The following is a 14,419-nucleotide window of genomic DNA, read 5'->3' as shown; positions in this document are numbered from 1 at the left end:
TGGCGAGGCACATAAAATGAAGTGGCGGGCCGGGTCGTGCCCCCGGGCCTTGACTTGGACACCCGTGACATAAGAAGTCTCGACTATGATTCAGGATCAATTTAAAAAGCCCCAAAATCGACATAAGGAGCAATAATATTTCTTTTGAGCATGTAATTTAAAGGGACAATGTGTAAAATTTCAAGCGTGTTTCACTACGGACAGGAGGAGGTGCTGCATTTCCCATTGTCCGTTGCTAGGAGTGCCCCCCCCCCCCCCCCCCCCCCCCCGTGTAATATCACATCATGATAGCTCGACCTACCATTATATTAAAAAAACATACCATTATATTTAAAACAGAAGAACACATATTTGCAAGTTTTGATCAATTTACAACCATTTCATTTACTCCCTTTTAAGTCAAAATCTTACACACTGTCCCTTTATGTTTACTTTCCGGTCATCCTACTGGATGTGTAATGAGCTCCATTTTAAATATTTGCTGGTATGTTGGTGAGAGTAATATAAAAGTAATGGAAGAGTAGTGTAATGCCTTACATTTCAAATACAGCAATATTATAATGTCCTTACTTTAAAATGACAGCTATAAGTAATCATTGAGTGAATCAGTTTTGAAGTTACTTGCCCAACACTGTTTAAGAGCAACCAGTCATTCAATTCTAACAAGATTTATGCATTCATATATATATATATATATATAAAATTTATTTAACTGTGGGCACCTGCTACGATGCATCCGCATCGTAAATGTGCATCAAATTGACATCTGTTGAACTACAACAAGAAACCCATGCTAATTTATTAATATTATTTTTCAAATGAAACAGTAATCTTTTTTTTTTTCTTTCCAACAAGGTTAGGGTTCAATTTGAATATGAAAATCTAAAGGATGAAAAAAAGGGGTGCATTTTCAGTCCAGTTCTGACCAATGTACTGTATTTACACCATGAGAAGAAAAACTAAACTAAATTACAAGCAATAATATAAATTTCAAATTTAAATGAGACCCTGTTTGACGTCACCCGCTTTGAATGGAAAAAAAAAAAGGAATCGAGTAGCACCTACCTACGCTCCAATATTGAATTGATATGAAAATGATCATTTTAAATGTGTAAATAGTGCTGGTAAAATAATTACACATAAAAAAAGTTATTTCCCTTTTGTTTTCTATTCAAAGCTACTCATTAATTGGATAATATTGGATAGTAAAAGCTTGACTCTTAATTTGGAAGGGTAATTTAATATTTACTGTATTTTCCGCATTATAAGGCACTAATAACTCCAATGAAGGTCCTATTTTCAAAGTGTTTTCTTACAAAAGGCGCACTGCAATATAAGGCACATAGTACAGAAGCTAGAGTAGCGGCTGGGCTTGCGTTTTGCAACCACTAGATGGAGCCGCTCTCAAGAGAATCTCAACAAAACAATCGTCAAAATGTATTAATAGACAATCAGAAATGAAGAATAAAGACGATTTGTGGAAAGAACTATTTGAAAATATACCTTTTGAAAACTTTACAAGACAGTTTAGCTCAATGCCCAAAGTAATGGCGTTTAAAAGGATGGATTGAAAATTCAATGAAATATTCAAATTTTGAATTGAATTGCTATCAAAAACCTTAACGATATATTGTTTTGGTGATTTAAAAACAGTTTCTGGGTTGATTATATCAATCAGACTTTCCTTTACAAAATTTTTCACCTTGTCCACGTATGAATTGCTTCAAAATTGGAGCATCCTGTATGTAGCGTATGGAAATTTCAAACAGGGTGTTAATGATACATCTGAAATGCAGAGGCTAAAATGTTTATTTGAGCCAGAAACTTGAAGTCAAATGAGCATTTCACAGGCATAGAATTGTTGGTTTTTTTTTTTTTTTTCGTTACAAATTGATGACATATTCAAAGTTAAAATGCGATTTAGTTTGGCACGAGTTTGCTCATTCTTTCAACATCACTGAAATTTTCCACTTAGTGTTGCAAACTTGGGACTTTTTCTGGGGGGGCAGATGCAAAATATTGTTTTCCTTGTTGTTATCCAACCTTTTCCTGCTTTTTTTTTTGAGCGCTTGAAGCTTGTTGGCTGTAATATGTGACTACGTTGCTTTTCTTTGGTGAATGCTTTTGGAAATAAACCTCTCCGTTGTGTTGTATTGGCAGCAGATCCGTTTGTTTTTTTTTTGCGGCAAAAAAGGAGACTTTTCATGTTTACATTGGAATTTAATGAATCTAGCCTCTAAGTCACAGGAGTGGAACCCCAGTCCTGGAGGGGCGGTATCCTGCATGTTTTTGAAGCTTCTTTCTCCCTAACACACATGCTTTAAATAATTAAGATCATTTTCAGGCTCCGGCAGAGCTTTCCATAGAGCTAATCAATGGATTCAGGTGTTTTGGGGAGAGAAAACTGGAAAACCTGCAGGATACCGGCCCTCAAGGACTGGAATTCCGCACCTGTTCTCCAAGTGGCCAAGATGGAGCTTTGTGTTGTTTGAAGCGTGCACATCCATCAGGTCGTCTTACATTCGTTTGGCGCGTTTCGTTTTGCTATCCTGAAAGGCAACGTGTACAGTTTGGCCACGTATTTGACCTTTGACCTCAGGCCAACGCTTGACTTGAGATCTGTGGGACTTACCGGCAGACTTCAGCTGGCCAAAGAAGAGTTTGGGCTGGGGAGACAATGGCATGTGTTAGAAAGACGAAGATAAAACATTGCCACCACTTGCCACAATATGATCGTTATTTATGAAAATTGCACAGTGGTACCCCTACTTACAAAATTAACTCGTTCCAGAAGTCATTTCCTACAGGGAATCTTTCATAAATAGAGCCACTTTTTACATGTAAATAGCCTAATCTGTTCCAAATCCACAAAAATGCTCCCTAAAATCTCCAAATGAATATTATTCAATTAGAAAATGCATTAAAAACTAACAAATGAGAATTAACAATGAACTAACAATGAGAATTGTGGTTCGTGGCCCCGAAAGCGTTAATGAGTTTTTGGCAATTCAAGCGTCGTCCACCTGCGGTTCATTTTTTACCTTGTCGTTTCTCTTCGGGCTTCGGCAAACTTGTGTCGCAAGAGGAAGGCGGCCACGGCGTCTGCAACCTTCACACGCAAGGAGCAGCTTCGCTTGGTGACAACTCATGAGCAATCGGAAAAACAACATCTTTGTGTGGACCGAAAGAAAGAAGGCAACATTGGCTTTTGATCCTCTTGGGTTTTGTCCTCTGAACTTGGAAATTCGAGTCGTATTTCACTCGGTACAAATGACAGTAACGCGTGTAACAATCCATTGTAACGAATAGCTCGAAAAATCGCTCCCAAACCCTTTAAATTGATATTCAGAGGTGGGCAACTTAAATTTGTTTGGCTGGTCTGACATTCGTCAGAGCCCCGCACGCTTTTTATCATCGTCGGTCTGTAATTTTATCACGCCAGATGAAATTGTATTGTAATTGTCTGTCCGTCAGTCCTTTGTTGTATTTTTGCACCACCTTCCGCCACCACTAGAGGGTGAGATTAGACTTTTTTCTGTTTTAGTTCTTACGCTTAAAGTTAACTCAATTTCTGTGGTTCTACAGTTGCACTGCAATTGAAACCCAGTACAGTAATGTAAGTGTAAATCCAGCGAAGGGGTTTAACCCTAAGCAATAAATACCGCCATGTTTAATATGCCTTGAAGAATGCAGGGGAAAGGAGTGCAATTAACAATCACAACCATGTCCACTGGTTGGCATTGTCATGCTTTAGATCACTTTTATAACTGCCTGGCCTACAACTATAGAAGACGGTTTCATTAACATTTGTCTAAATGTCATCTGTCATATACATTACAAGTAAAACAAAGTAATGCCGAGGTTGAATTGAGTAAAAACGTATTTTATTAGGGAATTAGGAAAGTTCTATCTTAAAAAAAAAATTCTATTTTGCATTTTCCGGCCAGCAGCCAATCAGAGAAAGATCGCAAATTTCCTCTGCATTCCCAGAATTTTCCATTCAGCAAGAAGGCTGAAACCAGGACTAAGAAAGGGAGCAACCAATAAATCTCCAGTAAAGTCAGCTGAGTTCTCGCTGTAAATTGAAGGAAGCCAGTTTTTACACTCAACTGAAAATGTTTGTCCTCTGTTTGATGGTGCTGTTAAGTGACGTATGCCACACTGACTGCAGGCTGATTGCAGTTAGGACTATAAATATATAGCAGACAAACATCCGGTTGAATTATAATTCAGAAAGCAAAAGGGGGCGTGGCGGGCTGACTGACCTTAGACGGCCGATTACCATGACGGGTGAAAATTGCTAATCTGACATTTTTAATTTGCCGTCCGCAATAGTCGTGTAATAGCTCACATTTCGAATACAGTAATATTATAATGTAACTAATTACTTTGGAATGAAAGTAATAGGTCAAAAATAATGCATTACAGTTTTGAAGCAAGTTGCCTGACACTGTTGGATGCTTTCAATGCTATATAAGAAGTGCACTTTCTTACTTTGTCCGGTTGGTCTTCTTGCACTGCATGACCACAAGGTGGAAGCACCTGCATCATGAATTTTCCTGCAGACACACATGCGCACACAAATTATTTGTTTCTTTTTAGTTGTAGTAATAACTTTATCCTCAACCCCTGGATGTTCGGGGATTTTTGTGCTAGCCTGCCGTTATTTTCACCCAACTTGTGCTGACTTTGAAAAGGTCGTAACATCACCAGAGATTTCATCTATGGGAATTTGCAGATATATTGTTATGTGTTGAATGTAATCAAACGCTTCCCTGCAGCAAAGTTAAAGCTCTCCTACAACACCGCAGTACTTGGATCAAAGCCTTAGGTCAACGTCAAGTCCCACAATGCATAGCAAGAACTTTGCATTAAAGGAGTCAGGCTAAGCCACTCATTGAAGGCTTGCAAAGGACCTAAGTTGTCCACTAGCACCCCTGTTGGTTTTGGGATCCCATCAAAAAAAATTCCACTGCACCCTGTTAGCGATTTGCCATTGAAAGGATTCGTGCAACAATCAGGGGAAATGCATAAAAAAAATGGAGAATTCCAATTTTGACTGGCAGTAAATGAGCCTGACATGGGCTCTGTTTAACACCGATACCTCTCCACCTCCCATTTGCGTGTTAACTGAAATTGCTACTGCATAATTTTCAATAGAAGAAGAGAGTAGACTGAACCCACATCCGGGTCCATCCTTGTTCACACATAAGAATATGACTAAAACATTTATTAATTGCGTTTTTTTGACATATATACACAATCAAAAACGTGCTATTGCTCAACTTCAGGTATGTCTGGTAAAAGTACTCGAACCGGATCGCGAGGAACAGGAAAAACAACTAATAACGCGCTATCATTTATGATTATGAACATAGAAAATAGAAAAGAAAATATGAAGACTTTTGAAAAAGATTATTTTGTTTTGCTATAGTTTTGACATTGTTGCCAAAGTGTTGGTGCGTTTTATACACGCTAACAGAGAAAATACCCGAATATGACCCCGAAATTAAGGGTGCGTCTTACATTTGGAGAATTACGGTAGTTTCCCCAGGATCACGCCGCCTTCTGCTAATTACTATTAGCATAGTGAGCATTAAAGATAAAAGAACCGGGCAAAGGTTCCTGAGAAACCAAACCGTGACTAATATGGAAATTTAAAAGTGACAAGCCAACGGATCCACACAAATAACGCGTCGCTCGGCATGGGTGAGCTCAGCTCACCTTGCATCTGACCGATGGTCAGGTCTCGGTCCAGCCGGTCTATGCTCGCCAACAGGAGGAGTTTGGGCAGGTTGCAGCCCAAAAAGAGGTTGGAGGTTCCCCGAAACCAGCCGTCCCAGTATTTCTCCGACTTGGATAGGTCGATACGCCATTTGTAGATGCTCTAAAGAAAAAAACGGGCGTAAAACGCAAGGCATGGGGGCCAGATCCGGCCGCCACATCATTTTATGTGGCCCATCAAATTATAATTAGGACTTCAAGTGTCTGTCACAAATTTCTAAGTTGTCTTCAACTTTTACTAGCCCTTTTTGAACAGTTTTTCGTGGCCTCCAATTTCAAAATGTTAAAGTGACAGCTGTCAAACTTAAGACCCGGGGGCCAGATCCAGCCCGCCACATCAATTTATGTGGCCTGCAAAATGCTAATTATGACTGGCTGAAATTTTTCAAGTTGTCTTCAACTTTTTTTTTTGTTATCAATACCCCTTTTTTGAATAGTTTTTAGTGGCCTCTGATTTCAAAATAAAAAAAAAAGGATGGCGAAGCGACGGTCTCGTGATGTCAATAGAAACAGGTCGGGAGCGGCGTGAGCGCGCGATTCCCCCCCACCTGGCTTTCGGCGCCGCCGGCCTCGGCGACGGCATTCTCCTCGCCGTCGACATAGCTCCGGTCGTAGAACTCCTCGTTGCGGTCCTCCACCGTGTCGTCCCTGGCCGGTCCTGCCCCCTCCGGGGCGTCCGCCTCCTCCGCCTCGCACCTGACGCGACAGCCGCAAGCTAGCCCGCTGCCGCCCGCGGCTAAGCCAAGCTAGCGAACCCACCTTCTGATCTGACCGACCATGGACACCCTCGCCGATTCCAGGTTCCGGATTTGCCCACTCTTGACGCTAACGGAGAAGCGAAGACAAGCGACGGAGATGGAGTTGAGGGGCGGGCTTCAGCGGCGGCTTACCTCCACTCGATGGCGTGGTCCAAAGACTTGAAGGACTTGGGTCTGCCCTTCAGGAAGTTCTGTATGCTGTGAAGCGCCTCCATGGCACTTCCTACCACGCCGGCCGGCGCCCGTACGTAAGGAGGCCCGTTGGCACGCACAAGAATCCGTCCGTCAAAACGGGCGGCTCCAAAATGGGGCCGGAGTCAGCACGGGATCAAGAAACGAAAGTCCTCACCCTCCACCACGTCGATGACCACCAGTCCGACGGCGGTGGGCATCAGCGCGTTGCTGGCCACGTGCACGGCGATGGCTCCGCCCACGCCGTGCCCCATCAGGACCACCGGAGGAGGGATCTCGCCGTGGCAGGCCCGCACCACGTTGGCCACGTCGCTAGGAAGGCCACACCGGTTAGCGTCATGGGTGTGTGTGTTTGTGTGTGTGTTCTTTTTTTTCTTTTCTTTACTTTGGACTTTTTTTCTTCTTTTTTGGTCCCCCAATTCAATTTGTTTCACAGAGCTTTTTGAAGACGGCCATGCTCCACCATTTGTTTTCCTCCGCCAACACGCCTGATCGGAATGATCAGCTCCGCAAGACGAAAAGCCACCAGAAGAAGATCCGACCAGATTGTGGAAGGATGTCTGTATTTAAATTTCTACATACAGTATGTTGACAATCTCATTTTACTCTCAATTAAATGGAATTTCCACTAATGTATGTATACCAACCAAAAACAGAGCTTCTCTGCCTTAATAGATGTCAAACAATACATTCAAACTAAAATTTTCTCATCATTTAAAAGCCATTAAAACCTGCAATTTATGTACTCTTGCATTGATTTTAATTGTTTGTACCCCCCTGGCGTTGTGATTATTATTATTATTTTTTTACATTGTATGATACTGTTTTTTCCCCAATCAGACAGAATTGAAAGGAAAAAAAAGAGAGCGTAAATTCAAAAAAGGGAAGTGTCGTAATCTGTCAGCGATTGACGCGAATAACTGACGGACGTTCTGAAGAAGCGCCAATCAAAACCAAAGTTTAGCGATTAATTCAGCTAACAACTGTCTAGCACTCGGTTGAGAAGGGAAGAGGTGGGTATTATGTTGTATTTATTTTTTTAAGTATTTTTTGTTTGTGATTTACAACTTTTATTATGTAACCAATTTGAAAATGTTGCTGAATAATAAGGGCTCTCATGTTTGGCTTAATTTTCTTTTTTTTGTTTTTGTTTTATTTCCGCCGACAATTGCAATGGCGGTCCTTGGAAAATTTGCTTTCTAAAAGGGGTCCCCGATTCCACAAACCTTGAGAACCCTTGGAGCCGGATTTTGGACTCGCTGCTATGAAGTATACAGTACATGTTGTAAGTAATGACTTTTTTCTTCTTCTTCTTTTTGCCGGGCCCCTTGTGATATCATTACATTTGAAAAGGAAAAAAACCTCGAAGGGTGCTTTGATGTTAGGCGTCTGCCGTCATTGTAGCCGATGGCGACCGGTCAACAAACGGCGTGCCCTTTCCAGCCGAGTGGAGAGCGCTGGCAAAAGAGGAGGAGCTAGCGATATCATGCGCCATATCAAGCGGCACCGGCCAATGTGACGGCACCGCCACGGTAAGCCCAGTCCGATTTTGATAACGCAGAAGACAACAACGAAAACGGAGGACGATTTGGCTTTCATATACAAGCGTGCATACGGCGAGCTCGCCTCCCTTTTAAAAACTCCGATTTTCTTACAGTTACAAAAAGATGTTTTCAATTGCTTTTTGCTTTGAACTGTTGTAGCGACTGGACGTTTGTTTCTTCATTGAACCCTTGTGCAGTATTTTGATCATTTTTGTTTTTTTTTTCCACAACATTCTGGCAGTATTTTAGCCAAGGGAAGGCACACTTCTGCTAGTGTGATAACAAAGTGGTTTTGCCATGTTGAATTCATCCGGGTGAAATTTCAGCTTCCTAGAGACTTCTTTCAATGATTTCCCTCCGATGTGAACGGCTCCTTACGAAGACTCGCGCTTCGTTCACGAACGTCACATAGCTCAATGAGCTCGGTCGGCGCTTACCTGGACATCGTTTGGGTGGAGAAGTCGTCCGATTGGCGCACCACGGTGTCACCTGGACCGCACGCAATTAATCGATCGGTCAAGCCAGCAAAAAGCACTAATGGACATGTGGGGGGACTGACCGTGGCCCCTGAGGTCCATGGCCAGCACCTGGCAGCCCACCCTGGCAACGATGGCCGTCTGCAAGGCACAAAATATTCGGCCAGGCCATTTACATTTACTCCACGCCCGACTGCTGCAGTGCGCTAAGTAGTCCATATGGAATTCTAGTCAAGTTTGATTGTATAGCCCTGGATCAGCACGGTGAAAAATGAATCATACAGAACATCACCAATAGGCGACGGCATCCCCCGAACAAAGTGCCACAGAAGAGGAAGGAAAAACGGAAAGCCCCATCTGGGGAAAATGAGAAACCTTCAGAAGGGAGCGCAGGTGGGAGGAGCCCCTTTCCGGGCTCAACAGCTTGCACTCGAGTGCTTTAAATCAGCGGTCCACGGACCGATCAACAGGTACCGGGCCGCGTGGGCTGCACCCGAAATCATGTCCTCCCGTTGACCGGTCCGTAGTGATAAAAAGGTTCGGGGACCGCTTGCTTTAAATAACACATGAGAATTGTCATCTTTCAAAACAGAGGTCCACATACCCAGATAATGATGTTTTGGATTCGATTTGGTTTTCCTTGAACAGTTCATTGGTTTGTGCTTTGTTTGGCTTGGTCTTTGTTTTTTGGCGCCGCCTCTGGCCGCTGTTGACATTACGTTTTGCCGTGAGGAAGGACGCTGTGGCTTCGCTTGAGAGCACTCACAGTTATCTGTCTCTCTGTGAAATGTGTCCTTAAGTTGTACTTTCTTTGTGAGAACGTTGTCATTGACGATAATATGGCCAAAATGAGTTTGTGTTTTTTCATGCTTGCATTTTTTTTGTTGCGTGTGTCCTTTTTCTTGTTTGTTTTTGTTTCTTGCGTGTTTATTTTCTTTCTTTTGATTCTCTTTTGCATGCTTTCCTTTATTGGCCTTTTTTCTTGTCTACGCCATTTTTCTTGCGTGTGTCTTGTCTCTTGTTTCCTTTTTCTTGTTTGCGTCTTCTTTCTTGCCTGCGTCTTTGTTCTTGCGTGCATCTTTTTTCTTGTTTGTGCCTTTCTTCTTACAGGTGTCTTTTTTCTCATTTGCTCCTTTTTTTACGAGTGTCCTTTTTCTTGTTTGCGCCTTTTTTCCTGAATGTGTCTTGTCTCTTGTTTCCTTTTTTTGGTTTGCGTCATTTTTCTTGCCTGTGTCTTTGTTCTGGCCTGCGTCTTTTTCTTGTTTGCGCCTTTTTTCTTGCCTGTGTCCTTTTTCTTGTTTGCTTCTTTCTTCTTGGTTGCGCTATTTTCTTGTTTGATTCTTTTTTCTCGTGTGCTTTTCTCTTGTAAGGTTTTTTTTTGCGACGACCTTTTTAGTTTGTTGTTTTGTTTTGTCTTCTTGCCTGCGTCTTTGATCTTGCGTGCGTCTTTTTTCTTGTTTGCGCCTTTCTTCTTACAGGTGTCTTTTTTCTCATTTGCTCCTTTTTCTTACGAGTGTCCTTTTTCTTGTTTGCGCCTTTTGCATGTGTCTTGTCTCTTATTTGTTTCCTTTTTCTGGTTTGCGTCTTTTTTGTTGCCTGCGTCTTTTTTCTTGTTCGCATCTTTTTTCTTTCCTGTGTCCTTTTTATGGTTTGCGTCTTTCTTCTTGGTTGCACTCTTTTCTTGTTTGATTCTTTTTGTCTCATGTGCTTTTCTCTTGTTGGGTTTTTTTTTGCGACGACCTTTTAAGTTTGCTTAGTTGTTTTGTTTGTGTCATTTGCACTTCAGGTCCACCGTCTTTATTCTCTCACCTATCTTTAATTTACTATTTTAATTTTATTTGTTTTCATCAAGAAACAAATATGCATACCCAAATATTTAAACGGCTATCTAGCAGAAGTATTGTGCCTGATTTGCGAGGACTTCTTTTTCACTTTGATATATTTTTTTTGTTTTGTTTAGTTTTACTAGTAAGTTTTGAAGCGAGCTTGCTTCAGGGGATGCCGTCCTGGATTTGTCAAGTTTTTTTTTGTCATGAAGCGTTCCAGAAAGACATTTGTCTCAACGCGCGGACAAAGCGATGGGGAATAACAAGACGGCCGGACGCTTGGGTTCTTCACGTAGCGCCACTCACGGTAAAGACGGCCCAGGACAGGGCCGAGTGTCCTCCTCCATGCAGAAGAACCAGCAGGGGGCCCTCGCGTCCCGCTTTGTAAACCCGGAAGACGTCTCGGCCGTCCGCCTGACTCACACTCACGTCCTCCATCTGCTCAAAATACTCCTGCCAGGACACAGGCGAGTAGTCCAGGTTCTGACCCACCTCGCTGCTCCACATGGAATCGATTTGCACATCCACAGGAACAATAATTTAGATTTTTTTGTCTTTTTTTCAGCATTTGAATTTACTTTAACTATACTAAGTTTAGTTAAGGGTCATGCAAAGTGCTTCCTGTGTGATCTCATTGCCAAAGTGCTCACGATGTGCGAACACGAACATCGGACATGACAGTTTAACGTGGTATGTTACATATGTTTTTTTATGTGAATAAGTACAAAGTTAGCCAGAGCTAATGTCAATGTTATGTATGTTAGTTCTATGGTGTAAATTGTTGTGGATGGAAAGAGTCAAGATGAAAAGTGGAAGACCATATTGGTGCAAAAAAAAAAAAAACTACTGTCTCGCATGTGGGCAAGCTGGCATTTTAATAAATGATCAAAATGCATAAAAAAGAAACAAATAGCCATCGTGTGTTGTGTTGACGTATTACATGACAGTCTTCTTTGAGCTAGCTCTGGTGTCTCATTATTAATAACAATGTCACCTTTCTTGAATTTTCTTTGTTACTAGGGACAATATTTTTCCCACAGAGGCATCTCCTCGCTTGAATGTTTTGCAACAAGAGGCGTTGGTAAGCAGTGGTACAACTGTAGTGCCGGGAACGTACTTTGCTTTGGCCACCAGGGGGTGCAGTGCCGTACACATTGTCACGCTTGAGTTTTCGAAATAACATAAAAGTGTGTGATGAAGAAAAATATCAACACAATACATCAAACTCTTTTCTTCAGGTTAAAATGCTGAGGATATTGTGTTCATGTAACGCATCTATTTCAGTTTATTATTAACAATTGATTTAATAGTTCCTCGATGAAATAAGGATTGTTTTTTGTTTTAAATTTTAGGCAACTCTGATGCACTTATTATTTTATTATTTTCCTTCTGTTTTAGACTAACCTGTAAGCTGGACAAACCCTGTAAAAACTAAACATTTTTTGAACGTTATATTGTTGTTTTTTCTTTTGTTAATGTTTAAAAATGATACAGGTTTAGGTGTATTTATAAACATTTGTTGAAACTTGAGTTTTATTGTTTTCTTTATTTTGTTAATAATAAAAAGGATACAATTTTAGGTAAATTCAAAATCAACTTATATTATTATTATCATAATTATTATTATTTTTATGTATTATTTATTCTTATGTATTTTATGTTCATGTAAAAAACGATGCATTTTTAGGTATGCTTATAAACATTTCTCGAAAGTTAAAACGTATTGCTTTTTTTTTAAAGTTTAAAAGGATACATTTTTTTGGTGAACTTATACACATTGCTTGAAAGTTGAAATAGACTGCTTTTTGTCTTTTTTAAATATTAAAACGATACAGTTTTTGGTATACTGTTTTTTATAAATATTGGTTGAAAGTTGATTTTCTTTGCTTTTTTCTTTTGTTAATTTTTAAAAAGATACGATTTTAGGTACACTTAACCATTTTTTGAATCGACAATGAACTTATTTACAGTCTCTGGCGAGTCGGGGCGATGTGAAATGTTTTCTTTTTCTTATGGGAAAAACAATGCACCGATTTAACTAAAAAAGATAACAATTTGATTATGTTAATTATAATGACCGCAGTGACGCGGTGGGTGGGTGGGGGCAAAATGTTTTCTAGTTCGTATGGGGGACTTTGCAAAAATAATGAAGAAGCATTGCTTTAAGTAAAAAAAGATTACAATTATCTTTTAAAGACGATGATACTGTCGCACATGCCGGCGCAACGAGGCGGCAGTTTTACAAATTCCCCAATATGTCAAATTTGTCATTGGTTTGGCGGCGCTAGGGCAAAAAAAAAAGCCACTTACTGCTCCTTGTCAAAGTTCTCCTCCCACATTTTGTCGAGTCAGCGGCGTTCCCCTCACACGTCTGTCCCGCGCTGCGCCGCGTCCGGCACCGGGGCCGCGCCCGCCCGCCTGCCAAATAAGAAGTGGCCGTACAATAAGGAGTCAGCTGGCCGTGTCAGGCGGCATCTCGGCGCCCGCCGCCCATTGGCTGACGGACGCATTGGCTTGACACTCTTCAAACTTTTTTGTTCACGGATGTCATTTACACTTGCGCTGGCTGCCTCCATTTGGAAGACTTTTTGTAGTCTTAACATTCGACCGTGCGGCTATTCAAAACAGTCCAATTACTCATTCAATTTTTGCATTTTTACATTTCCAGACATCAAAGGACTTCATACACACACACACACACCCACATATATATATATTTATATATTTTTTTAAATGAATAAACCAAATGATTTCATGGAGCGTCTGCAGTCAGGTCACAGACCCCCGGGGGTCCACGGGCCCCACTTTGACAACCGCTGCATTCCGTGTCCGTATTAGCCTCCTATCAAAATGAGTCAGTAGGCTTGAATAATGAGCCTTCGTGATGAAATATGTATTTTTCCACAGGCGCATCCTGGAGAAAATGACGCACCATGTGACTACTGATCATTACAATAAAAATGTGGTATGTTTGCTTCGATTGATACAATGATGGAAATACAAGCAAGAAAGTAGGCCTTTGTTGTCATGTTTTATTTGGAGGACGGGGGAAAACAACAACAAATGGAAGCTCATTGTGGACCTGAAATACAAAACATAATAAAATGTGTAACTCCCCCTTGGAGGCACTGCAACCACCTGTTTTTTCTTTTTTTTTTTACGGGTTTAATAAAGCTTCCGAGACTTCATCACACCCGTAAAAAACACCAAAAAAAACAAACACTTGTGTTTGTTGTGACTGCGGGCGGGTTGTGGTGAGAACTGGTTTATCGCCTTCTCTATGGTGTAAGATGGTATAAGATGTCAGAAAGACATGTGCGTGTTTAACAATTCCTTTAAGTATGTCTTTAAATCAGAGGTTCTCAGAGTGGGGTCCGTGGATCCCCAGGGGACCGTGGCCTGACTGCAGAGGTCCATGAAATCATTTGGTTTATCAATAAAAAATACATATATCTGTGTTCATTTCATGTTAGCGTATTTTTTGCACTATAAGGCGCACCGGATTATAAGGCCCACCCTCAGTTAATGACATATTTTAAAACTTTTTCCATATATAAGGCGCACCGGATTATAAGGCGCACCCTCAATCAATGACATATTTAAAAACTTTTTCAATCACAATATAGTAATACTCAAAGTAATATCAATAATAACTCAAATAATAACTCAATAGCATAATAACTCAATACAATATGAGCAACCTTGTTCAGCTGTAAACACACAAAAGAAACAGGTCAAGCTTATTTTATCAGTTCATTCCCCATCTACGAATGTCAGTATTGATCCATATATAAGGCGCACCTGATTATAAGGCGCACCATCAGCTTTTTTAAAAAAAA

General features: G+C 41.0%; 1 protein-coding gene across 3 annotated transcripts; it reads right to left on the bottom strand.

The window, feature by feature from the left end:
- Positions 1-2,199: 2,199 nt before the first annotated feature.
- On the bottom strand, positions 2,200-13,011 carry LOC148428757 (protein phosphatase methylesterase 1-like). Of its 3 annotated transcripts, none has more exons than XM_088440777.1 (13): positions 12,891-13,011; positions 10,887-11,076; positions 8,838-8,895; positions 8,716-8,767; positions 6,892-7,046; positions 6,675-6,765; positions 6,544-6,609; positions 6,333-6,480; positions 5,725-5,887; positions 4,495-4,559; positions 3,042-3,109; positions 2,633-2,666; positions 2,200-2,549 (listed from the first exon to the last, which is right to left on the bottom strand). In XM_088440777.1, the coding sequence occupies exons 1-12, from the start codon at positions 12,917-12,919 to the stop codon at positions 2,642-2,644; spliced, it is 1,110 nt and encodes a 369-aa protein (XP_088296903.1). In that variant the 5' UTR covers positions 12,920-13,011; the 3' UTR covers positions 2,200-2,549; positions 2,633-2,641. The 3 variants fall into 3 exon arrangements, with proteins under 3 accessions (XP_088296903.1, XP_088296820.1, XP_088296727.1); XM_088440694.1 differs by having other exon boundaries at positions 10,887-11,079; positions 12,891-13,003; XM_088440601.1 differs by having other exon boundaries at positions 10,887-11,085; positions 12,891-12,996.
- Between the last annotated feature and the right edge of the window lie 1,408 nt (positions 13,012-14,419).

Source organism: Hippichthys cyanospilos, chromosome 1 (assembly GCF_059441005.1).
Source record: "Hippichthys cyanospilos isolate Australia breed blue-spotted pipefish chromosome 1, RoL_Hcya_1.0, whole genome shotgun sequence".
Lineage (NCBI taxonomy): Eukaryota > Metazoa > Chordata > Actinopteri > Syngnathiformes > Syngnathidae > Hippichthys > Hippichthys cyanospilos.
Note: the sequence above shows the minus strand (reverse complement) of the source record. Positions and strands in the feature narration are given on the sequence as shown.